The sequence below is a fragment of the Pseudorca crassidens genome, chromosome 1 (assembly GCF_039906515.1).
Source record: "Pseudorca crassidens isolate mPseCra1 chromosome 1, mPseCra1.hap1, whole genome shotgun sequence".
Classification (NCBI taxonomy): domain Eukaryota; kingdom Metazoa; phylum Chordata; class Mammalia; order Artiodactyla; family Delphinidae; genus Pseudorca; species Pseudorca crassidens.
The window spans coordinates 145,753,348-145,780,167 of record NC_090296.1 but is presented as its reverse complement, the minus strand read 5'-3'; the positions used below and the strand labels follow the sequence as shown (position 1 = coordinate 145,780,167).

Here is a 26,820-nt window from a genome sequence, read left to right as displayed (position 1 = left end):
AGAGAGTCTCTTGAAGAATCAAGGGACCTTGAGCTCCTAGTAAAATATAAAAGTGGGATGATTTTATGTCGAAGATATGAATATATTCAGGAGAAGTTGGGGAAGAGGGCTGCAATTCCATCTTTCCTTTCCTGGCCTGCATTCATTTGATTTTGCAATAATTTGCTTAAAATGGTTGCCTTTCTCACCGATCTATTACTTCCTTAATGAAGTTTTATTATTCGGAAGTATTAACACCGGTTTGAATCTTTGCTAGAACAAAGAAAAGAAATGTATTCAGAATTTTCTTCTTCCAGCTGTTTCTTGGCTTGGGTGTTATTTTAGAACGCGCACAGTGACTTAGAGAAGGGTTCAGTCCTATGATCTCAAATGAACATTGTTAACAGTGTGGGCACCACAAGCAGCGGAGATCTGGCACAAGGGCATTCCTCCCGCGGTGGGCAGTGGGCGGCCACCGTAGCAGGGAAGGCTGGCACAGTGGGCTCTGGGCTCTGCTGTTGGCATGGCGGCCGCCAGAAGCAGAGACCAGGGCACTGCCCACCTGAGATCTGGCCCAGGACTGTACTCAGGGCAGCAGAGAGGCGCTGCCTGGTCCCCAGCTGGGGGCCTGGGCCTGAGAACTCGGAGGAGAGGCTCTCCTACCTTCCTGCAGCTGCTCATGTCTTCAGCAGCCCTTCTCACTCCTGAAAGGCAGCAAACATGTATCCCAAACACCATCCTGTTGAATTTCTGAGCTATTAACATAAATTTACAGCAAATATAATATTATCTCAGACCTGTGGATAATACATTGAAGAAAAGGGGGACACACTGAAGAATCATAAGAAACGCCTTCCTCTAAAAGAGATGTGTTTTTAGGAAGAAAGAAAAACAAATGTTTAGAAATTTTCTGATTTACATTCCCAACAAGGTTTGAGAGTATATTGTGTCCAGAAAACTAGGGTGAACAGTCATGAAGAGATGCCTTAAGACCTGCCAAAGTTAGGAATGGCTTTCCTCTTTGGAATAGGCCTTGCTTTGATTCTTTTCATACAATGAGATGAAAATTTTAGGATGTCAGTTTATAGAACACCGTTTCTTTGAAATGCACTGCCTATTATATTTGAGAAATGTCGGGTTCTCTGTATCTTCTTGAAGCTTCACAGTTTATATTAGGGGTCTGAGAAGCCTGGCAGTTAAGAAACTTCTTGTCTTTAATCCAGGGTTTCCAAAACTTAGTTGATCACAAAATCCAGTTTTTACCTACCACCCATTAAAGATTTCCATCTTGGAGGATAAGGAAATGCTAGTTTTTAGAGTTTTAAGGGGAAAATAGTCAGACTTCAAAATCCCACATGCCGCCTATTTGTCACTCGCATGCTGAGGTAAACAGGAGGACATTTTCATACACACAGGGACTCAAAAAAGATCTCACTCATGTACCTCCCTTCATGTTTGACTTTTAGATGTATTCTGGCAGGACATAGTTGGAGGTAAAAGGACAAGAGGAAGTTGAGCGATGGTGAAGACATGGTTGAGAAATTAGGAAGGAACCAAATTGTGGTCAGTTTTATATGTTAAATCTGACCCTGGCACTTGTCTTGGTGGGTGGGTTCTATTAACCCACCAGACCTGGAGTTCACTTACCCCACCAGCTGCGTGGACCATCATGAACCTGCCCCACAAACTCTGCGCCTGGAGGAGCACGGAGTTGCAGAGGGCAGGAGAGAACATGGTCGCCCCTAGGCTGCTCAAGAAGGCAGTTCCTGAGCCCTGCCCCGGGTGCCCTTACCTCATAGGAACAGGAAGCCAAAAGAAGAACCCGGCTGTGCTCACCAGCCACGAGCAGGCAGCACAAGAAAGAGACAGGGTCGGACTTGTTTGGAGCTTCTGAGGCTCAGTGACCCCACCCATGGGGAAATGGGCCAGCAGGTGTCCTGTCATATCAGCAGAAGGGCTACTCCCCTTCCTTTGGGAAAGAGTGCGTGAGAACTTTCCCTCTGACCCTCCCCGAGCTGAGAAGGAGCAGGAGCCCCCTTGTCGATGGACTGAGGCAGGAGCACGAGGGGAAGGATTCTCCGCTACAGAACTGCAGGGACTTGGGGAGAGAGAGAGCAGCCCGGGATGACTGGCATTTCCACCTGGAGCACCTGGGTGGATGGCACCCTCCATTACATACGATGGACTCCTAGCAAGACGAGCAGGCGAGAGGCAAGATGATGAGTGGGGTTTTAGGTAGAATTTGAGGTACTTTTGGTGGAGAAGCTGAGTAGGCAGTTGGAAATTTGAGCCTGAAGTTCATGAGAACTGTTGGGAGCTGGAGGTATGGATTTATGAGTTACTGGACTGTGGATGATGGATGGAGCCAGAGGCATAGGTGGGACCAACCAAGGTGAGCATGGAAGGCAGGACACTCTTCCCAAAGTGGCTGTGCCCGGAGTCCCCAGCCTCTCGCCCTGCTCCCACTCTACATGGCACGCATGATACGGAGACCCTCCTCCCCATCCTGTAAGCAGATGTGGGCTGAGAGTCTGTGAGGTCACAGAAACTCTGGACCATCAGGGTTGAAGGCAGAAGAGGAGGAGCCAGAAGAGGAGTGCACAGGGGGATAAATAAAAAGGCCCATTATAATGTGGGATTGTTTGTTTTTGGATTTTTTTTTTTTAATGTTGACCATTTATAAAGTCTTCATGGAATTTGCTACAATACTGCCTCCATTCCATGCCTTGGCTCCTTGGCCGGGAGGCATGTGGGATCCCGGCTCCCCAACCAGGGATCGAACCTGCACCCCCTGTGCCAGAAGGCAAAGTCTCAACCACTGGAAGTCCCTGTGAGACTGTTTTTTGACTTAGGCTTAACTAATGTAGTGCTGGGTGAGGAGCTGATCTGGCTTGTTAAAAACCCTGTCACCTCTGCTGCTGTTCTGTTTGTTTGCTGGCAGCTAGCAAGCACTCTAGAAATGTTTGTTGAATTAAATGGTAAATTCAAGTTTGCAAATAAGGGTATTTTTTCTGTCTTTAGGATGTTCTTTAGGACATATTAGTGTTGTAGAGTAATTAAAGCCACCTGAACAAAATTTTCTGAAATCTTCAGAAGAACAAATAAACCTTTTGTAGGTTTTCTTCTGTTGAATTTAGCTGTAAGCTATTGACATTAGTGGTTACTAACATTAGTGGTTCTCTTGGTGCCAACAATTGTTGGGTTTTCGAATATCCATTAAGTGAGATGTGAATGGTGAGAACTGGGAGAGCTCAGAGGTCACATCTTTTAACTTTTGAAGCCTCAGCCTACTCATATTAAAATTTCAGGAATTTACTACATTTCCATGTTGTTAATACACATCAGAAAGGCTAAAATGCTGACTTACACCTCAACATTGAAATAATTGATGTTTGATCATTGCACTGCTATTACACCACTGCATTCTAATTTGTATTACAGGTTCCAGATAAGTGGACTTAAGGACTTTAAGGGTGGCAGTGTCCTGAGGGAAGTGGTAAACTTCTGCTTCTGAAATTTATCTTTTCTGGACAGAGATTCATCAAACTCTGCAGGAAAGAGAAAGGCTCAATGCCTTCTCCCTAATGGCTCTGCCAACTGAGATACTGCTGTGCTTCCTCTCAGAGGGCCTTCTTATTTCTTTATCACCTTTTCCTCTTCTGTCTCCTTCTGCAGTCTGTTCTCATCTGTACTTTGCATACATTAAGCCTAATATTTGGTGTTGAAGAAATGTCTGGTCTCTCTTTTGAAAATAGCTCTGTTTTATTGCCTTGACTAAGATTCAGATTAAGAAAGAAGGTAACTAGACATGACAAAACTAATACACAGGAAGTGAACCTTGTGATCTTAATGCTTCTGGCAAAGGAAATATTTCATGAAGAGTTCATTAGCGCCCATGTTTTACTAATGCCAGATTCTGCCTGTAGGATAGGGTCCTTCTCCGTTGGTTCCCATTTCCTTCTGAGCCCTAGCTCAGAAGCCCTGGCTTCCTTTATACAGAATCATTGAAGATTTTTTAGCAGGAGAATAATATGATTTAAAATGTTTTAAGAAGGCTATTCTATATGTATAATTAACTAAATTAACCAAAACGGCTCTACTGTGCTCAGCATGTATAGTGTAGCATCACATTTGTTTTTCCGTATTTCCATTTCACCTGGAGTATGTTCTAAGGCAGGCTAGACCCAGTGAAGAATACAGAAATTATAAAACGGGGCCCCTGACAACCCAAGGAAGTTCACATTTCTCCACAAACCTAATGCCGCTCTCTTTTAGTTATAAGAAACAGAAACCCTCAACTTGGAAAAAAGGAAATTTATTGGCTTATGTCACTAGAAGCCCAAGGGGCTAGATCCAGGGGTTTGTACAATAGCATCGAGATTCAGCATCTGTGAGGGGCTACCTCTGAATTGACTTCCAGGGAGGGAAACCCAGGTCCATGTGGTCCTCGGGCTCACCACGTCAGCTGGGGGCACTCCTTTTCCCCCTTGTTTGTATATGAGCCCATCCCTGAACCAGTCACAGGGGGATAAGTTACCTTGACTGGAAATATTGGGTCTGTGTACATTTTGTGGGGCAGGCAGGCCCACACAGAATGACAGCCTTACCAGGTTTCGGATCGGGGTGGAAGCAGTTCTTGAAAGTAAAAGATGTTGGGCAGGCAGAAAAAAAAAAAAAGAAACACCCCATGTGAATCATGCAGAGATGGCACTGGTTAGAAGATAGAATAGATTTTTCCAGAGGAAGTTGATAAGACAAAGCATGGAGGAAGAGATGTCGGGTGTAGAGATAAAGATAAGAACCAAAAAAGTTGTTGAACTCCCCACGATTCCAGCCTCTTAGTTCTGCTTCAACTTTCCATTCATTATATTTTTCCTTTATTGAAAATTCTACTTTGATGGTAGTACATTTGGAGCTAATTACGCCTCGCAGCCCCTGGATGAGAGTTGGCCAAGGTAAGCAAGCCTTATTTTCAAAGATAGGAGGGGCATGTGCTATTTTTGGATGGTTTCGCTTTATTGTATCCACCTTGAATGTTGTTTTAGAAATTTCTAATCTAAAGCACAGGCTCTTGTTTTCTCTTATAAAACTTAAGTCTTTCCATGTATAATCATAGACTTATATGAAAGTCTAAAATTAAGTTATTTAAATCAATCTAGATCTTCATTTTAAAGACCAAATAGAAACACATTTGGAATACAATTACCAACATACTACTCTGATTTTTTATTCTTATATTTGAATATATAACGTGTCTTGGTAAGCTACTGAAAGAAACATAAGACTTTAGTAAGCTCCTAAAACTAATTTGCATAGTGGATTTGACCAAGGGTCTCTCTGAGTATTTTTGTATATAGAGAATATATACCAAAAAGTTGAGTGTTTTTGAATGCTGAGGGTGACAGAATATAAAATTAACTGAAAAGATTGTTACATCCGGTGGATGCATGGTATCATTTTCAGATCACCTAGTCAGATTTAAGAGGCATTTGAAATGTATGTATTGAGAAAATTTAGCTCTCTCGGTTGAGATCTATTCTCCGTCCATTCTCGGGGCAAACAGTGGCAGCACTTCCTGTGGATAATGTAGTCAGGACCTGGAAAAGATCGATATGAAGATGAATGACAGCTGGCCCCTACCTCAAGTAGGTTTTCAGCAGCGCTTAAGAATCTTGGGATCCACGGTTGTAGGATAAGCACAATATTTTGTTTTAAATCATAAAAAGATACCTCCAAATTGAGATTCTAAAAATTTGTATTCAAGAAAAATTGTCTTAGGCTTTCCAGAGCGGGAGGATTAGTCAAATTCATAGTTTCATAAACTGGGCTACTGTAACAGTTATATTCCTCTTCATGGGAGTCTGTGTGGGGTTGCAGCATTTCTGCTTCCAGTCCGGCCAGGCACCCGCATGCACACACTCCACGCACTCGGGGTATGTGACAAGGGGTAGTTTTTCACACATCTGGAGTAAGACCTCACATCCCCAGAGAGGAACTGGTCATAGATTTGAAACATTTCAAAAGGCATTCAAAGGTGCTTGTTGGACCTTTAAAAAAAAAACAAAAAAACCTTGTTATGTGCCCAGCTATCTCATTTGCTCCTGCTGTTCCCATGGATTTGTGATAGTTTTAATCATGGAAATCAGAAATCACAGGAACTGGAGAGGTCAGCCTTGCAGCTGGGTTAATAGAGGAGCCAGTTCTCAAACCCAGGCCGGAGGTTCTCCTTTGCTTCCCGTATATTGAACTTCTTTTTCTTTTTATGTTATTCTGGTTTTTAAAGGCAGCAGCCTCCTTGGAAGGAAGAGAAGCACCCTGGGTTCAGGCTAACATCTGCACTTAACAGGTACATGGCTTGTTTTCTAGTAGAAATAAACTTTAAGCCAGTCGCCTTGATTGTCCTGATGTTTTCTAATATATCATCCATTTGCCAGAGTACGTTTATATCAGTTGTGTTTATATGAAGTGTTTAAAAAAAAAAAAAGGAACCCAAATCTCCCACCAGGTCGTGAACGTCTGCTCAGGACACTGCAGCAGTGTGAGAACATGAGGTCTGAGTGGATAACAGGGTCTGCCTCTCTTAATCTGTGACCTTGAGCAAGTTATGTAGCTTCCCTATGCCTCAGTTTACTCATCTGAAAAAGGGAGATAACAGTGCCAATATCAAGGGGTGGTTGTGAGGATTAAATAAGATACATAAGGAACTTGGGAATCGTAAGTATTCAATATACATTAGCTATTAAATGATCACTTGGAGCTGGACCCCAGTGGTAAGTGTTCTACACAGGTCATTTTTTTTGATCCTGATAACATTCTACAAGAATGAGTAGTATTTTCTGTTCTAAGAGGTTATAAATGACTTTTCCAAGGCCACTTAGCTAATATGTGATGGAACTGGGATTTAAAAAAAAAAAAAAATTAGTGCAAAATTTTAACATATACAAAAAAGAGTTGGAAAGGAAAATAGTTATAAGAATTCCGTGTGCCCATCCTTCAGCTTCTATTTCTACCCCGCCGTCCCCCACACCCCCATCCCAGCACCGGCCAGATAAAGTATTTCACCTGTAAATATATCTAACAGTATAAGCCTGATAGGAACCTTTTTTAAAAAAAACATAACCACAATGCCATTATTACACTTAACAAAATTAACAGTAATTTCTAACATTATTTAATACCCAGTCTGTATTCAGATTTTCCCAGTTGTCTCTCTGCATTTGATTGATATTCTCCTGAGTCTTTTTGAATCTGTAAAGGAGCTAGAATCTGAACCCAGGGCTCTCTGATCCCAGAGTCCACACTCTTCCTGTTTTTCATGTAGGTTCTGAACCGCCTCTCCCTTTGTCTGAACACAACACAGCCATGGTGCACAGTCAAGCCACATGGCTTGGTGGCCACAGGAGGCCATCCCCTGGAACAGCCCACAAAGAAGCATTTTAGATTAATTTCAGGTCTCTCACAAGTTCTTTTTATGGCAGACAGTTTGACCCTTGGATGAGATAAGTAACTAATATCTCTTAGAGTCGAAGCTAAATATAAATTGGAGCTGTCTGGGAGAATTCCAGAAATTTGCTATAGTTCAACGGTTCCCAAAATGTTTGTCTTAAGACTCCTTTGCAATCTTAAAAGCCACTGAGGCCCTCAGTGTTTGTTTGTGTGAGTATATTTGTTTGTATTTCGCTATTGATATTGGAAATTAAATTGAGAGATTTATAGAAGATACTTATTAAATGCATTTAGAAATAAAATAACAATAATAAACTCATTACATGTCGATAAATATCTTTTTTTAAGAAGCACAGTTATATTTTCTGAAACAAAAAAAATTTACTGAGAAGAGTGGCATTGTTGTACCTTTTACAAATCTCTTGAAGATAGCTCGATTCTCTGCTTGTGCATTCAGCCTGCGGTGACATCACAGGTCACAAGGCTGCTGGAAAACTACTGTGCTCATGAGAGAGCGAGAGTGAAAGGGCAAAGGACACATTAGGGTTATTTTGAAAGTTGTCTTGACCTTGCATTCTCCCTGGAAGGGTTTGAGAGTCACTGCTATCGGTGATCCTTCGTATAGGAGGAGTTATTCTCAGATGGGGAAAAGCTAGTGCAGCCACAGAGAATATACTGATCACAGCGATCTTCTGAGTTGTGAGGAAAACTGGGAAGTTTCTTAGAGGAAGCCGTGAATCCAGGGTCTGCCTTGTTGAACCAGATCATTATGCCATTAGCTTCAAAGGAAAAGATCATACAAGTACAAATTACAGTCTTTTGGGTATGGGCCATCCTCAGAGGCTGTTACTGATCTAAGGGACTTCAGGTAGGTCCAGACCCCTCATTTTATGGATGATTGCAAATCTGTTATTCTTGCCTTCTTTCCTGTTGGTAATTTTCAGCAAAGAACATTGCATTTTCACTAAGGAAAAATGGATTTTCAGCCAGACTCTCTCCTCCCCCCATTAGGACCAATTCTGACTCTGCTCTTCACACGAGTGCTCTGAGCACCAAGCCCCAGGACCCCTATGGAGGAGGGGGCCAGTCGGCCTGGCCTGCCTCATACATGGGTAAGACATGCAGGCCCGATGCTAACAGCATCTGTGCCTTCTCATTCTGTCCTATGGGAACCGGGAGAGAGAAAAGCTTAAACCGCAAGTGCATTTCCCCGATTCGTGGTCCTCAGGGGAAAACTCCTGGCAGGGGAGATGTGTGTGTGCTCACGATGAAATAAGAATGGAGCTTCTCTCCTGCCTCTTCCTCTGCAAATTCTCTCTTCTTGGCATCTCTTGACCCTCCAGCTTCCTCTACTCCACACTCTTCCATTTTCAGGCCCTCATCATTTTTATAGGGACTCATAACAACTTGCTAACTGGTCTCCTTATTTCCAGTCTTATGTCCTCCCAATCCAGTTTTATGTTGGGTTCTCTGAAAGTCCTTTTTTCCCATCCAGAATCTGGACAAACTGAGAAATAAAAGTAGAAGTGATGGGTGGAGGTAAATACCACCTTTCTTCCTGACAAGAGGAAGTGACTTCTCTCTGTGGGTCTGTGGCTGTTAAGACTGAACCCCAGAGGGAGACTGACTCCCCCAGTGGCCAGCAGCACTGGCCCAGGGCGCCCCCTGCAGGAGCATCGAGGTCAGACTGCAGGGCAGGGCCGGCAGGGAGGCTGCTCTCCGAGGGAAGGCACGCCCCTGGCCAGGAGGAGCGCGAGCCAGAGTGGAGCCGGCACGCCCCCCCCACCCCCCCCCACCCCCGCTCACTTGTTCCCCTCTTTGCTGCAGGTCATCATTCCACCTCCCTGGGGCCAGAGTGAGTAAAGGGGTGGAGAGAGGCCAGCGGGGACCAGGAGTGGGGAAAAGATTCATGCTGTCTGCTTCCAGAATGAACCCACATCTGATCATATTCCTCTCCTGCTTAAAATCTCAGTGCCACCCCCTCACCTCCCAGAGAGAGTCCAAATCTCTCAGTTTGGAATGACGCAGACTCCAGGATCTGGCCCTTGCCCACCTCTCTCCCTTCTCTCCTCACTCACCAGCCCCTCCCCACAAGTGGGTGAACTACTTCGGTTTCTATTAATGTTCCATCCTCTTCCCATCTCTTCCTCTCTTAACTTACTCCTGGCTCACCTGACCAGGGCCCTCAGCTTTGTCCCCACGTCTGTGGAGCCATCCTTGACCTTCCTCCCTTTGCCAGCCCAGAGCTCCCCATGTCCTTCTAACATCCCAAAGCTCCTACCTATAGATGGCCATCTCGGCACCTGTGTCACTTGACTGCCTTTCTCGTGAATGTGCTTCTCTCCTTCTGCTCCCTGGAGGTTTCTTACAGTCAGCGTCTTATGGTCTTACCTTCCGCACAGTGCCTGGCACAGAGGAGTCCTCAGTGAGGGAGAGTGTGGAGAAATTACTCAGTGGCTTATGTGTACAGAGCATACTCTAGTTGCTGAATCTAACCTGCATGTGAACCAAGTCTGGTTCACTAAGACAAAGACCAAGCCTGCCTTTCTGGAGTTTATAATCTAGTAGGAACAATGGTCCTGAACTATCCATTCCTTATGCACACTAACTCTTGTCCATAAATAGGGCTGTGTGTTTGGTCTTGAAATGGGATTAAATAAATCTTTGGCCAAGATAATGCTAGCTTTTCTAGTTTTCTTTACTTTTTAGGTAGTTTAAACCCTAAATAGTCTCTTTTCCTTCTGAGGAGAATATTCCAGGTCTTAAGTCCTTGCATATAGTAGGGATAGGATTTAATAATCCCTATATTGTTGTAATAATGCTGCATTTGTTCCCTTGGTGAAATTCAGAGATGCTACATTTACTCGAACAGTTTGTCAAGTATGAGCTCTTATAGAATTGGTTAGGACCGTCTAGCTGTTTCCACAAATGGGGATATGAGAGTAAAGCTGGCAGTTATGTTGGAATTGGATATGGGTCCACTGCTTACCACTTAGAGAGGTAGGATATATGGGAAGATGGAGTAGTTTAGCTTCCAGATAGGTAGGGTTATAGGTAGACTATAGGCATGTATAAGCCTAAACAAGGTGCAGCAAGCGCTTAGTCTCCCCGGATTGGGAGGGAACCAGACTGATAGTCTTTAACCTGGAACTCCCCAAAAAGAGCTGCATTTCTGCTTCTGACATTCCTTCATTCGTGTCACGCTCTGTTTAAAGTTTCCGCTTCTCTAGAAAGGGCCAAAGGCCTACAGAGAACAAGGTAACAAGATCTTGAGGCCTGCATGCAGAGAGAGAAAAAAAAAAACACAAAACTATAAAGAAAGTGATTAATTGAGTGAAATATTTATGCCAAGAGTGATGTAGCCTCTGAGGGAAGAGGTGAGAAATGTCAGAAGGTGTGAGTGAGGATGAATAAGAAAAGCAGAAGAATGTCAGTGTTGATCCTAGTAGACAGAGCAATACAAAAAGCAGAAAGAAAGAAATCCTGGAGCAGAATTCCTGGGTCACTCCTTTTCACATCAGCAGTTAGAAACCGTTGGGCCCCAATATCTCTCAACCGTGGAAGGTGGGCCGACCTCCAGCTTGGATGTCTGAACTGTGTGCCTCCTTCTGCAAAGTTGCCTTGCAAGTATAGCAGAACTCAGAAACACATCCAAATATGGATGTGTTTACATGGGAAAGCCAGTGTGTTTAAAATATTATTCAAGTCTCCAGGGATAGGAATTATTTCTGGAGAATTATATTTGTTGGTAGAAGCTGTTTTAAATAGTTTCATGTACTTTTCCCCCTGTCATTCATTAAAGTTTTTCATTTTCTTTCCTTTTGGACTTTAAAAATATCGGCTAGCTTTCCAAAAGGTATTTCTTATTATAGGACCAACCAAATAAAGTAAAGATTTAAAAAGTGATGGGAAAATATAATTGAAGCCCAGAATTAGGCTCCATAGCAGAAGCAATAACTGCTCTTTCCCTGGGAATCTTTCCTGAGCATAATGATGTAACCTCAGTTAATGTTCCCATTATTTATTTGCTTTTTTTTTATGAGCAGATGATAAGGGAGCATCTGCTCACAGCTTAACTACATAAACAATAAACTATGATACATTCATGAGCAGAGGTTTGTGTCCCAAGAAAACAAAGCCATTAGACTGATACGTAGTTAGTAATTTTCATAATGGTTATTGGGTTGCACGGCAATTAGGCATCCATGGTAAGCAGTTGATGTAAATTCTAGAAATAAACTTTTATACATCCAAACAAGATTTTTATAATTTCTCTCTTCTTGTTTAATTATCCAGAATTTATAAAGAGAAATATTGATCATTTCCCTGGCAGCATGTGCAGTTTAATTATCATTTCACAGGCGCACACACACACACACACACACACACACACACACACACACACACACACACACCCAATGGGTAAGCATGAGGGCACTCTGTGACACTTGCCCCGTTTCCCTGTCCCATAGCCTAGGGACTGTCCCTATCTCCCCTCCACTCCTCACCAGCGAGTGGAGGAGGGGGCTGCGGTGGTCCCTGTCCTTTCAGGGGGCAGTCTAGAGCTACGGGCAGAAGAGGGCATGAGGGTTGTCGTCTTTGCACCCAGAGCGGTAGATGCTGAGTGTCACCAGCTTTGAGAACTATAGCCCTGAGCTCCTCCCCAGGAAAAGAGGCCTGCCTCCCACCTCAGTGACCTTGCCAGAGGCAACACCTTTGACCAGCGCAGTTAACTTTTTTTTTTTTAAAACATCTTTATTGGAGTAGAATTGCTTTACAATGGTGTGTTAGTTTCTGCTTTATAGCAAAGTGAATCAGTTATACATATACATATGTTACCATATCTCTTCCCTCTTGCATCTCTTTCCCTCCCACCCTCCCTATCCCACCCCTCTAGGTGGTCACAAAGCACTGAGCTGATTTCCCTGTGCTATGCGGCTGCTTCCCACTAGCTAGCTATTTTACGTTTGGTAGTGTATATATGTCCATGCCACTCTCTCACTTTGTCCCAGCTTACCCTTCCCCCTCCCCGTATCCTCAAGTCCATTCTCTAGTAGGTCTGTGTCTTGATTCCCATCTTACTGCTAGGTTCTTCGTGACCTTTTTTTTTTTTCTTAGATTCTATATATATGTGTTAGCATACGGTATTTGTTTTTGTCTTTCTGACTTACTTCACTCTGTATGACAGACTCTAGGTCCATCCACCTCACTACAAATAACTCAATTTCATTTAACGTTTAAAATGCAAGTAACCCTGAAAGAAGCTTGACTGCACGGATAGGAGGAAGAGGGGGATGGCAAAAGCATCCCAGATCTAAAGCGGGGCAAGAGTGTCACCCGGATGACAGGAGGGCCCAGAATGGGGAGGCTGAAGCCAGAGGCTTCTTAAAGGACACACGCTGGTTAAGGGATCTACCCCCTGCCTCTGCCTCTATTCAGCAAATCAAGGCTGTGCTAGGAGTTATTTTAGATTCGTCAGGCATGGGAGTAGGGAGAGGGAACATGGTCTCCGTTACACTGGGTCAGCCCTCAGTGGCTCTGAGACTTCGAGGTTTCTTGGAACACAGATGCAGCCTTGGTCATGGCTGTTCCATCCCCTGTGGAACTGATATGAGTTTCCTCTGTTTCTAGATATCCAGTCACAACTCGTTCCTTTTTACTTTTATCCCTTTATTTATAGTTGTATCATATGATATTTTTTATCCAGTAGTGAAAATCCAGCCGTGGATATTTTGGTTATACCTTAGCTTGATGCTGACATATCAGTTATTGCCACCACCATCCTTCTAGTTACCTAAACTCTAAACCAGGAGTTAGTTGTCTTTAAATTACTCTCATTCCCATACCCCTCACACCCAGTCAGTAGCCCGGCCGTGTTCCTTCTCCCTGCAGGGTATCTCAGGTCTGCCGCCTCTTTTCTGTCCTCACTGGCAATAAATACCCTACTTCTTTCCTTCTTGCCTGGACTATTGCAGTGGTTTTTCCACTTGGTCTCCCTGCCTTTAGGCTTTCTCCTTTCAATCCATCTTACACTGCTGCAAGAACAATCTCTCTAAAGCTTAGCTATAATCATGTCACTTCTCTAACCAAAACCTTCTATTCCCTGTATCAAGCCAGATTACTCACAGACACCTTCAGTCCAGCCTCATCTCCCCTTCCTCCCATCCTGAGCTCCAGCAAGACTACACCATTCTCTGCCCCTGCTGTACCCTCCCCCTCTTCCTTCTTCTCCTGTCTTTACACTGGGGCATCCCCTTCATCCTCATTCCTGAGTGTCTAAACTCCCAGGTGAAGCAAGTTGGACATTCTGAAGGCACACAGGCCGGAGTTCTGCTTCAGACTTCCTAGCGTGTGATCTTGGGGGTGATAATAGCCCCTGCCTCATGGGGTTGCTGTGGGGATGACCTGAGATCATCCATGTAAGTGCCTGGCACGTAATAAGAGAACAGTCACAGTGGCTCTTGTTATTATCATCCCCGTCATTGTCCTTCGTGGCTAACTCAGGTGCCACTTCCTCCACGAGGCTTTCTTTCTGTCCCAGTCTGAGAGGATATTATGTGGGGTGTCTGCTCCCCACTCAGGCAGTTCCACAAGGTAGCCATCAGTTGAGTGTGTTCCAGGGACAGGTCAGACTTACTACTTAAATGGAAAACTGGCCTTATTTATTAAACCCAGAGTGATTGGTGCCTTAATGATAAAGAGATGCTTCAACATACTATACCAGATTGCTGTGTCAAACTTCGTTTTTTATCTGTAATAGAATTGTCACTTTTTAAGTGATCTAAGTGGTTAAGTTCCCAATATGAGGGTCCCAGGGAAACCAAACCAGGAATCAGAAGCTTCTCCCCCTCCTTCTGATGTGCTGATCGTAGAGCCACACCTTCCGTCTCTCCGCACCTGTCTCCTAGTGTTCTGTTCACACTGCCTGTCTTTAGTAGGCGTGTTAGATCGTGACTAAGCTACAGCCTAGTCCAAGTCTCTCTAAGAGACCATCTGCAGTAAAGTCCTCTGAGCTGATTGTTTAAAATGTAGATTCCCGGGCCCATTCTCACAGCTTCTGAACCAAAATCTGTGCAGTTTGGGCCCACGAACTTGCATTTTAGCAAGCTTACCCAAATAGTCTTTATGTGCACTAAACAGAGTTTTAAATCACTAACTTGGATTCTGTTCTGTGGGCCTGAGAGAAATGCTGTCTTTATGAGTGTTCTTAATTTTTAATTTTAGTGCTTCTGGGGATTCTCAGTATTGTCCAGCCCCAGGGTGCCACTAAAATTTTATATCTTCTGCCTGTGTTATAGAATTTGCTTCCGTGTTCTATCTTCTCACCTACACTGTATCGTCTGGCCACACCTAGCAGTCAGTGCAGGAACTTAATTATGTTCAGTGTACGGTTATTAGACATTTGGCTTAAGTTTTATAGACTAATCAGGTTAACTTATAGGTTAAGCTTATTCAGAAACATATTTAAACCTGAAGTAAGTTATATTTAAAGGCTTAAAACTTAAAAATTTGTCCTGATCTTAACTGAAAACTCATATGGTATATTTGATTGCTCCACAGAGAATGCTAACGTATTACATTCTTGGCACGATTCTTTGGTTTTAGCTTAGAGCAATAGGATATACTCTACTTGTCATCTGCAATATATTTTATGGATCAGAATTCCTTACAAGTCAAATTTTTAAAACTTTGTGAATAGCTATCATATATACGATTTAAATTGACTGAGACTCCAGATAAGTTTCTTTTAAAAAAATATTTATTTATTTAATTTTTGGCTGCATTGGGGTGTCTTAGTTGTGGCATGCGGGATCTTCGTTGTGGCACGTGGGCTTCAGAGCACATGGGCCCTGTAGTTTGCAGCACACAGTCTCTAGTTCTGGCTCCCGTGCACAATAGCTGCGGCGCTCGGGCTTAGCTGCCCCACGGCATGTGGGACCTTAGTTCCCCAACCAGGGATCAAACCTGCGTCCCCTACATTGGAAGGTGGATTCTTAACCACTGGACCACCAGGGAAGTCCCAAGTTTCTTTTTGTAAGAAATATAAATAACAGTACACAGCATGGAACTTCCAGTTTGTTTCTCTAGACACGCATGGTGAGTGTGAAACAGTGATGTAGACTTTTTTAGTTACCTCCCCTTCCCCCCACAATAAAGCATTTGGAAGAGAGTTTCGATCTATATACTTCTTTTCTTTGTGATTTGGTTAGAGGTTCTCAGACTTTGTAAATTGTTCTTCTTTCAGGACAGAGGCAGTAAAAAATTTTAAGATGGAGATAATTTTAAATAAAAGTAGATAGGCACCAACTTTAGACTTAAATTAGCCATATCTATTTTAATTTTATTATAAATGCTAATGTACACTGATTTGACCATCAGTGTACCGAAATTGCCTTGGAATTTTCGAAATTCTATTTTGAATCAGAAAGACTTACTAATTCATGAATAAATAAAGGTGAAAGCACCACATAAAAGTGTTTTTTTTTTCTTTCCCACTAGGTTTCTGTGATGGTGAGAACGACGTACATGGGGAAGGTATGAACTGATTTCACCTACCTGTGCTGAGTGAGATACTGACTTTAGTATTCATAACCTTCTTTCAACATCTGAACTAGTTAATACTCATGTTTTCAGGACTTCCCAAAATGCTGACAACTGCTGATGGGTTTAATTTTCTGAGATGCTCTATAAAATTAAGGCTAGCCATGATCAAGGCCACGAAAAAGGAAATGTGTGGTTAGATTACAAGGCTCCTCATCATCTGAGTCCCACAGTCCCACAGTCACAAGGTTGTGCAGGGAAGCAAAAGTTGTAATCACGTGAAAATATTAATAAATTGGTCACTTAAGCCATTAGTTGTTCCAATATCCTTCCTTCCTCAGCTGTCTTTCTCTGCCTGTTTAGAAAGTTTTGTGAGTCAGTAATTGACAGATATAAATAATGTGAGGAAAATGCAAACTGATTGCAGAATGAAATTGCAAATCTTGCAGAAGATAATGAGTTTCATAAAGCTGATTAAAGTAACGTTGGAGGGCTTCCCTGGTGCCGCAGTAGTTGGGAATCCGCCTGCCAATGCAGGGGACACGGGTTCAAGCCCTGGTCCGGGAAGATCCCACATGCCGCGGAGCAACTAAACCTGTGCACCACAACTACTGAGCCTGCGCTCTAGAGCCCGCAAGCCACAACTACTGAGCCCACGTGCCACAACGACTGAAGCCTGCGTGCCTAGAGCCTGTGCTGCGCGATGAGAGAGGCCACTGCAATGAGAAGCCCATGCATCGCAACAAAGAGTAGCCCCTGCTCGCCGCAGCTGGAGAAAGCCCACGTGCAGCAACGAAGACCCAATGCAGCCAAAAATAAATAAATAAAATAAATTTTTTTAAAAAAAGGTAATGTTGGAGATCTACTAAATGACTCTCGAAGCCATTGACAAATGAGGGTCTGACACAGTTCATTTATTCATTCAGTACCAGGCACTGTTTTCTTTTCCCTAAAATTTTATAATCTGGAATTTAGTTTTCATAATCTAGAAGTGAACAACTAAATTAGGTTTATGTATCGCAGCGGTCAGGACTCGTGGGGAATATGATAAATGAGGAGCATCTTGCACCAGAGGCACAATTCTCTTTCATCATCTTATATACTCGTTTCTGGGCAAGCCATTTTAGGCCATGAGTCAAACCATGAAAAGTTGAAACAGCAATAAATATCTAATCCACTAGGACAGAGATAAAGAAATGGCTTCAAGGTTGTTTGCATTCCCCCAATGACTTCTCTGAAGAATTCCCAACCAATCTTGGATATGAAGAGACTAAAAACAGTGAACTACTCTAAGGAAACAATCCCCTTTGCGGTGCTGGAATACACTCCAGCCATACTCCTGTGACCAAACTCTTACAAGAAGTAGCCTTGAGTCATGAAGCTACCTCACTCGGCCCTTGAAACTTTTCCTATCATCTAGCAGTACATTACAGAAACATTTTTTAATTCTTGAGTCATTGTATGGCTTTATAAAGGCTCTCAAACCTATTATTCCTGTCCTCCAGTTTGTTGAGAGAGGGCTGTAGGGCCAGTGTTTACCAGGTACTATTTTAAGCACTGCCCACCAGTGCACAAAATAAAGGCCCTGCCATCATGGAACTTACATTTCTGAAGCAGTTTACGTTGACAGTTAGACAAGTTAACAAGGAAGCCAAGAAAAGGAAGAAAACAAGAAGGTTGACAAAATAAGCTTTTCCAAAGAGAGTGGTTTGACGATCAGAATTAAGACACACCTGGGATCATTGATAAAGCCTGGAATATTTGAGCAGAAATGACTGCTGTTGTGATGGTGCTGAGTAGGTCACCTGTAAAGAGCATTGCCTCATTCTCAGAATCTACTCTGAAATTTCAGTCTGTTTGAAGTGGCTTCTCTCTGGGGTCTGTCATCCTGTGTGGGGCTAAGACAGGACAGTCATGACAGTCACCCTGGAGCTTACATGGTCACCAGAACCTAACAGCACTCGTAGTTCTGAGCGTCACCCGTCTCTCTAATGAATCCCCTTCCTAACATCAGATCCCTTAATTCCTGAGGGTTGGCCCTTTGTCTTCTTGTCTCTCTCTGAGAACAAGAAGTTTTCCCTTTTTTATGGCTCAGCACTCCTGTTTTACCTGGCAGAAAGCCCTGGATTGGTCCCTTGGTACAAAGCCAGGCTGTTTTACAGGCTTTAAGAGCCAGGAGAGGGCCCTTCAGCTGCCCAGCCTTAGTCCTCTGGGTTCTCAATTCCTCTTTATCCCCCACTCCCAGCTTATGACCAGGTAGCTTTACTGCCACCATGTCTTCCATGTAATATTCCTCTTCTCTCTTTGTTATCTTCCTCATTTCCTCTCTCCTGGATTTTTGTGGGTCTCTCCTCATCCCTTTTCTTCCATCCTCTCCTTGCCAAGTTTGAGGGCCCTTCCTGATCTGGCCTCGACCTTCCTACCCTTCTCCTTTACTTTCCCTACACTCCAGTTGAAAAGAGCAGCTCTGCTCAGTAGTCGTCCACCACTTCCTCTCTCTCTAGGCCTTTGTTCTTATTCCTCCCTCTCTGGGGATGTTCATTTCCTGTGTCCCTAAAGGGCTCGCCTCAGTGCCGAGCCCCAGAGGCCAGCGTGGGCTCTTCCTGGTCTACCCTTGAGCAGCACTGAGCCTTCGCTCTTGTGGGCCTCCCCCGGCTTCTCCTTCCGGACATGGGTATTCACATTTTGTCCTTTCCCCTGACTAGAGTATAAAGTCCTCAAGGGCTGAATCCATGTCTTACTCACCTATGCCACACCCATGGTAACGCTCAAAACACCTTCCCTAGTAGACAGGCAATAAATATGTGTTAAATCAATCATTTTTACAAAGATAATTGGTTCGGCCAAAGGTGAGATGGCTTCCTTCTAACACAGTGAATGTGCTTCTTCTCCCTTTTAGTTGTGTCTTTCCCCAGCCCACTGAAGGAAGAGAATCTGCTAAACATTCCCAAGCCACTGCCAAAACAGCTGTGGGAGACCAAGGAGGTGGGTGGACAGCTATGTTTGTTGTCACTGAATATTTGTACTTCAGAGGTCATCGTCAAATTCTGCTGAGGAGAAAACAAGAGGAATTGGGAAAAAAGGCAGAGCGGATGTCTGGGGACAGAGACAGGAAGAATGTACTAGGGAATGATGGTTCAAATAAAAATTATCATTGTTGATGAATTAGTACAGCGATCTCTTGCCTTCCTAATTTTCTGAATTTACTCATTCAGAAAAACCTGTTGGTCCTTCACATCTCATTTGTATTACAAGAAGCACTGAAACCTGGTTACAAGTCACAGGCAGATTTTTCTGTTTTGTAGCCAACACTGCCTTCCAGTCACCAGCTTCTGTCCAGAATTGCTGGTTTACCAGATACTACTTTCTTTAATCAAGGCCATTTGACCCGAGTCCTCCAGAAGTCAGAAAGGAAGTGCTCTGTTAAATGGTTTCTAAGAGCCTTTGAGTACTTGTCCCTGTCTCCACCATGGGTCTCTCTGTAAACTCACCTGCTGTGGAAGAGAGGGAGGTCCCAGCAGTACCTGAGTTGGCCTTTCTTCCCATAGAGAAGCTGTTGCCTTTGAAAGAAAACAGTGTGTCTGCCCTGGCCCTGAGATGTGCTGTTGCAGTTGCTTGTATTGTCTCGTGCTTGACCATCGCCACCTGTTCAGGCTTCCTTTAGTCAGTTCCAGTTTCTTCTGCCAAGTCTACCAAAGTCATCATTAGCACTAGGGTGGGCTTGAATGGTCTTTTGTAAAAGCAAGATGTTTTGATGTTTAGTCTTTTGGGGAATAAAAGAGATTTAAAATTCACATACTTAAACATAGGAGAAGCAGCCCACTGTCTTTGGCTATGGAGGCCCAGGTGGTTTTGGAGGCTTTTATCAGAGGACAACTGTATCTTCCCCACAAAGGGGGCAGTGGCATCCACTCTTCCCCAAATACCAGGGAAGATGTGCTCTCTCTGGGAAGAGGTGTTCGTCTCCTCTTTTAGTTCTTTTTTTGCCACACCACATGGCTTGCAGGATCTTAATTCCCTGACCAGGGGTTGAACCCAGGACCATGGTAGTGAAAGCGCCGAGTCCTGACCACTGGACCGCCAGGGAATTCCCCTCATCTCTCTTAGTTCTTATGGATTTGCAGTTCTCCATAAATCATTTCTGGGTGAAGAGTTGAGTCAATAGGTTCATTCATTTTATATATATATATATGTATAGCACCTGTTGCCAGGCATCCTGGGTGCAGGGATACAGCAATAAACAAAATGAAAATCGCCCCCATCCTGGAATTTAGATTCTAGTTGAAATATTTTTTTTCTTCTGACATTAATTTCCTCTTTCTTCATCCTGTTTTATTTTTCTCTTTTCTTCTTTTCCTCTCAGGCCAACTGGAAAATGAATGTTTATTTAAAAGCTCTGTATGAAAAACATTGGCCTTTTATAAGAAAATAATATTCATCTAGAAGATAAATTAAGAAAGCATCAAATTAAGAAAATTTGTTAATATTATGCCTCCGTTATGCCTGGAAAAGTCTAGTCAAAGCTTAAATGGCGGGCTTCCCTGGTGGCGCAGTGGTTGAGGGTCTGCCTGCCGATGCAGGGGACGCGGGTTCATGCCCCGGTCTGGGAAGAGCCCACATGCCGCGGAGCGGCTGGGCCCGTGAGCCATGGCCGCTGAGCCTGCGCATCCGGATCCTGTGCTCTGCAACGGGAGAGGCCACAACAGTGAGAGGCCCGCGTACCGGGAAAAAAAAAAAAAAGCTTAAATGGCTGCCTTGTGGGGATGCTGTTTATATGTGCTGACTCTCATTTGCACTGACTAGAGTCCCAGGATACCTGCAAAGATGCTTTTTAAAAACTTGAATTTGGCTTGACAGTGAGTAAGCCCAGCTTTCTGTGTCTCTCCCCAGATCCAGTCCCTGTCAGGGCGCCCTCGATCCTGTGATGTCAGAGGTGGCAGGTAAGTAATGTTCTTTCAGTTCTTGGCTCGGAGGGCATCCTGAAGGTTTTCCCAAAAGGAAAGTCTTACTGCTTCATCAGAGAACTCTTGAGAAATTTCACTTGTTATACATAAGTTGAAAGTCAACTGAATTTTCACAAAACAACAGCTCCCTTTTGGTACTCATATATCATTTAAAGTAATTATATTACATAATTGCAATAACAAGTAAAACCGCCATAAATACATTAGAGAATAACACAGCTGACTCTCAGTAAACACACAACTCCACGGGTAGAAGCAGAAGCGTGCCCGCATTGAGAGGGGCCCACCAGCCTCGCACCTTTGGCAGCTGTGGGCCCCTGGCAACTTGCTGACACAGAAGTTAACTAAGGGAGTTTGTACAAATGTACTGAATGCCACAGAACCATACACTTAAAAGGGATAAATTTTATGTATGTATGTTTTACCACAATTTTTTTAAATTAATGGAAGATGCATAAATAGGAAAATTTGCAATATAAAAAGAATTTCTGTGGAACAGTTAATTAACGTATTTAGGAGTATACAACTTTACTCCCTGAAAGATTTGAGACAGTTTTCAAAAATATGTGTAGTACTAAAAGATTAAGATGTTCTTGAGGAAATTGGGACCAAGGAAGAACACGGAGACGACAGTTAAGGAAGCCCACACGTTGACAGACACTGTGAAGACGCAAAGACAGAGCCCATCAGTGCCATCACTTGAGTGACACAGACGCTGGGCGATTCTCGCGCGGGTCTTCGCAGAGAGGACCGAGCCCTTGGGACACACAGGCGGTGTCCGGAGAGCACCAGGGCAGCCACCTGGGGCTGTTGACCACAGCATCCCTCAGGGCTGCCCCGCGGGCTTGGAACCAAAACCCGCTCAGAAGCGGCAGCTCTTTCCGGGGCCAAGATCATGTGGCTTGAAATCAGGACCCTTGCCTGATCTAGCTGAGTACAAGCACGCATTTCAGAGGGTCTGCAGAGGAACTAAATCTACATCAGGCCATCCTATTTATCATTCTCCCCAGTAAAGCCTTTTCTGGGTATCTAACTGCAGTGAGTTCAGGGCACTCCATACTCAGTAGCTGGAGTGCAGGCATTCTTTTTGGCTAGTTAAATATAAACGCATGTAATTAACAGCCCGCTGAGCCGAGATGATCAGAAATTCAAAAAGCCAGCCAGGACATGTGACTGGAGAGAAGACCAGCACCCCTAGAGGTGTAGGATGTCCCCACAGATAGGGCTGAGATTCTTCTCAAGGGCTCATTTTGGCTCAATCCTCAGACAAAGGAGTGATGGAGGCCCCGAAGGCCTACATTTCAGAAGGGGGCTACGGTACTTTAAACCCCTTGTCCCCACCCCCGAGAGTCTTGAAGGAGCTGTTTCTTAGATAAGGAAAGTTGCTTTCTTGTTCTTATGTTAGAGATAGAATTCTATTCAGTGATTCCTATTCATTCAGGTATTGATTGACCCCCTAATTCTAGGCACTGGGATACAGCAGTGAACAAAACAGATCAAGTCTCTGCTTTCAAGAAGCTAATGCTCTAGTGGAGCGAAATAGGCAAAAACAATTAAGCAAATAAATATATGTCATGCGTTGGTAAATGCAGTGAAGAAAAAGCACAGTAAGGAGAGAGGCAATGAAGGGTGTCTGGGATAAGATGATATGTCACCAGAACCTGGATGAAGAGGAGGGAAGGGCAGAGGGGACAGCAAGACCCTGAGTGCAAAGACCCTGAGGCGGGAGCATGCCTGCAGAGTATGGAGGCTGGTGTAGCCTGACTCAGAGTAAGGTCGGAATCATCAGAGGGTTTTGAACGAGGGAGAACATAATCTGCCTTATATCAGATCCAAGAGATGACTCCGGCAGGTCGCAACTATATTTGGAAAGTTACAACTTGTATTCCTCTCAATTGGAGAGAAATTGCTTTGAACGTCACTGACGACCTGGGTCGTGTTTGTCACAGTTACCTTCTCCATCCTTGCTCTGTGCCGCCAGACGCTGTTCAGCCTTCCCGCCCGCCTCCTTCTGCCTTCATTCCGACCTAAGCACCCATGGAGCTCTCTTCTCTCAATCAGAGAGCCCATCTGCCCTCATAGCAAGCAGCTCTGGGTTCTCAAGTTTATTTCCTAGTCCTTGGCCTTAACACTGCAACCAGCCATCCGAGAGACAAAGTATCACATTCAGTTTTTCTACAACCAAAATCATCCTTCTTCCTCATCCATCAAATCGGACACCTTTCCTGCTTCCCCATTTCTTTTCAAGCCTCCACAGTTATCCCAGTCCTACTTTACTAAGAAAAGAGAGACCATCAGGAATGAATGCTCAGCTTCCCTCCCGCCCCTACTTCCCCCCTCGCCATCCATTTTTATTTCTAGTCTTAGGGACACAGGTGTCCCTCTGTTCAAGACTGTTAGCCTCACCCATGTCCCTGACCCTTCCTGAGGCCTCTCTCTCCTGCTTATCCTTCCCTCTTCTATGTTTTCAGCCTTTCCCTCTCTACAAGGTTTTCTCTCTGCGTTTAAATATACTTAAGGATTCTGCACTAAAAAGTCCTTCCGTGACCCTGCATTCCCTTTTAGTTACTTCCTTCTCATTTCCAGAATTCTCAGCCACACTTTCTGAAAGAGTATTTACTCTTGAGGCCCCCTCACTGCTTGTCTATTCCTCAACCCACTGTGGCCGGGCTTCCACCCCCACTGTTCCGATGGAGCTGTCCTCAGGAGACATCCCATGACAGGTCCTCCCGTATTACAGAAACTCAGTGTCTAAAGCAGAATTCGTTGTCTGACCCCACCACCTACCCTTATCCCCAGTCTACTGGTGTGCCTCCGTGTTCCCTGTCCTGGTAGGGGTGGTTCCACCGGTCCCCATGGCAGAAAATCAGGAGTCATTCTTGAGTACTTGCTTAAATATCTCCAGAAGCCCTCGCTGTCTCTCCACCTCCATGCCCTCATTATGTCTAGTCTGATTTTCAGCAGCAGCATAACTCACCTCTCTGCCTCCAGGCTCTGCTTCTCACACCCTGTCCTCCCTCCCCCAAGTCTGTCCTAAGAATGATGATGTCTTTTCCCTGCTCTCAACCTTCCACTGGCTTCTTGTCATCAACGCATCAGTGTAAGCCTCATGTGCTTTCTGCCTCCTCCTCCAGGCCCATCTCCCATCATATCCACCCCTCCTAAACTTGACCTTCCTGCAGCAGCTAAGTTCCTAGGGCACACAATATAGTCACGTGCCTCTCTGCTTTGCCTGTGCTGGGAACTCTACCTGAAATGATTTCCCTGTTTAGAGTGTCTGAATTCTCGAGCCTTCCAACTCAGTTCAGACGTCCTCCAGGAAGCCCCCTCCAGCCTGCTGGTCATTCCCTCCATACCTTATACCATCAGGTTCTGTCACTGTACAGTAAGTCCCCTACACACGAACCTTCAAGTTGCAAACTCTCAAAGATGTGAACGTGCGTTCACATGTCCAGTCACGTAAGTTAGTTCACGTATCTGGTGTACATGGTCACGTGCGTGCATCCTCTACAAGTGGTTGTGCTTTTGTGCTCTTTACAGTACTGTTTAGAGTACAGTCCTACAGCGTCTTTACTTCAAGCCCAGCATGTCCGGAAGCAAGCGTAAAAGCAGTGGTATATAGCCAGTCGTGGTAGTTGGGTATCTAGGCTAACTTTGTTGGACTTACAAACAAATTGGACTTACGAACGCGCTCTCAGGATGGAACTCGTTCGTACGTAGGGGACTTACTGCACTACTGAATGGTATTATGTTGCAAGTTGTTTTCTTTATGGCTCTTTCTCTCTGCTCTGTCCGAGTCTCTTGAGGCCCTAATGCCAGTGGCTGGCACCCGGGAGGCACTCTGCTGGTGTATGCTGTATTGAGTCCAGTGTCCTCAATCGAATTCATAATCTCTCCCTGCCGCCCCATTCCTGGCTAACGGCACTTCCTCCAACCATTCTCCTCCTCTTCAGCCTCTTTGTTCTCTTCCTAGATCATACCTGAACCACACAGGCGCTTCTGACTGGTTCCCCGCCCCTCTCTTTCTGCCCCCTTAAGCCATCCTCCACGCTGCAACCACAGTGGCGTTTCTAAAATGTGATTCTGATGCTCCAGCTTAATCCTGGGCTCCCTGTCTCCTGCCTTCCCTGACCCAGACTCTTCAGAGCATCATGTCATCATGCCCTTGTTTTCTCCCTTACCTGCCTCCCCCACCTCATCTCCTGTCCCCTGTTCCCCACTCTGCCCCGACACCTTGGCCGTGCTGCGCTGCTTGCAGTTCCATGTGCACAGGGTCATGTGCTTGGTCAAGGCTTCCCTTCCCCACCCATCCTCACAACCCCAACTCCTGCTTCTGCGTTCCCAGCGTCACTTGTATCAGACCTGGCCCAGCGAGCTTCCTGCCGTACTGCAATCGCTTGCCTTACCGGTCTGTCTCTGGCCTGCCCGTGAGCTCTAAGAGCAGTGCCCCCTCAGCCTGGGCCACGCAGCCCCTCCCTGGGCCCACACTTCAGAGGTCTCTGCTCCCGTGGAGTAAGGAGTCCAAGGAGCCACAGGGGATGCGGAACTTGGCCAGAGCTGGCCCCTAGGCTGGGATATCCATAAGCATGCCCTGCGGTGCAGAACAGGGCTGGGGGGAGAGATGGTGGCATGGACTGAGGGTCGGGGCTGCCTCTCTGCACGTTCTAGTGTGGAGCTCCAAGGAGTCGGAGAATTCTGAACTTGAATCTGGCCTTCCAGGCTATTACAAAGGTACAATTTGTCAAGACAGAAACATAGAACATAATTCATTTAAAGATTTATTGATTTGATTTATAACTTTAAAAAATTTAAACTAGACGGTGTACTAGGCCTCCGTTTGTACTCTTGCTCCAGGCCTGCACACACCCTGCTCATTCATCATCCCACCTCCAGCAGTTAGCCCAGTGCCTGGGCACAGAGTGACCACCCAACAGATTCTGACAAAGGAATGGTCACATCTCTTTCTCACTTTAAAGTTTATGAAAACTGTAATTGAAAAAATACATCTTGGAAGGCATCTGGTTGATACAGAGATACTTTTTTTGGTAGGAAAGATAATTTAGCAATGTAGCAAAAGGAACGGAATAAATAGAAAGCAGTGCCTCGCATTTTATATAGTGCTTTATAATGTTCAAAGTACTTTTGCATCAATAATCTACTCTTATCTCGGAAAATATTCCTGTAACGTGGGCATCCTTAGTCCAACATACCAGGTAAGCAAATCGCACTTCAGAGAGGTTAAGCCAAGGATGCAAGTTTTCGGGACAAGGAAGAGGCAGAGTCTACACAAGGACTTAGATCTTTGGCTCCAACTGTTTTTATTGAACAAGGAAAAGTATCATACATGTCCTATTCCCCAGAGCAGCGGAATGCATTTTAGAAAGTAATACTTATCTTTCTTTTTTCAGCGCTTTTCCACACAGTGGTCAAAACATGGGCCTCTCACCCTTTCTGGGAACCCTGAACACTGGGGGGTCGTTGCCAGATCTAACCAACCTCCACTACTCAGTGCCCCTGCCTGCCTCCCTGGACACCAGTGACCACCTCTTTGGTAGTATGAGTGTGGGGAACAGTGTGGGCAACCTTCCCGCTGCCATGACTCACCTGGGCATAAGAAGCTCTTCTGGTAAGTATTCCCCACTCCATAAGGACCTTGTCTGTGTCCCCTGGTGGCTTAACCATAGGTGGTACCTGGCCAGGTGGTACACTGGACAGAGGCTTCCAGGGGCCCTGCGCGGAACTGGTTGTCCAGCCCTGGGGTCTATTCCTTGGGTGGGAACAGAGTACACTGAACATTCACCTCTGCTGCCCCCACCCCGCTTACCTAGTCCTGCTCTCCCAGTGTGATTTACACAGTCTCCTTCCTGAGAAAAAGCCATTCTCATCTTGA

The 26,820-nt window shown here is 44.7% G+C and overlaps 1 protein-coding gene across 9 annotated transcripts in view; it reads left to right on the top strand.

Moving 5' to 3' along the window:
* The window catches only part of CRTC3 (CREB regulated transcription coactivator 3), a 103,283-nt gene that overhangs the window by 62,495 nt on the left and 13,968 nt on the right, over positions 1-26,820 (top strand). For all 9 annotated transcript variants that reach the window (XR_010932506.1, XR_010932504.1, XR_010932505.1 and 6 more), the window contains exons 4-10: positions 4,873-4,934; positions 6,263-6,325; positions 8,437-8,537; positions 15,925-15,960; positions 18,866-18,951; positions 20,857-20,906; positions 26,339-26,556. Coding sequence is in view for 3 of the 9 variants with exons in the window: in XM_067697477.1 (XP_067553578.1) it covers positions 4,873-4,934; positions 6,263-6,325; positions 8,437-8,537; positions 15,925-15,960; positions 18,866-18,951; positions 20,857-20,906; positions 26,339-26,556 (616 nt within the window). In the remaining 6 variants the exon portion in view is untranslated. The remainder of the gene's footprint in view (positions 1-4,872; positions 4,935-6,262; positions 6,326-8,436; positions 8,538-15,924; positions 15,961-18,865; positions 18,952-20,856; positions 20,907-26,338; positions 26,557-26,820) is intronic.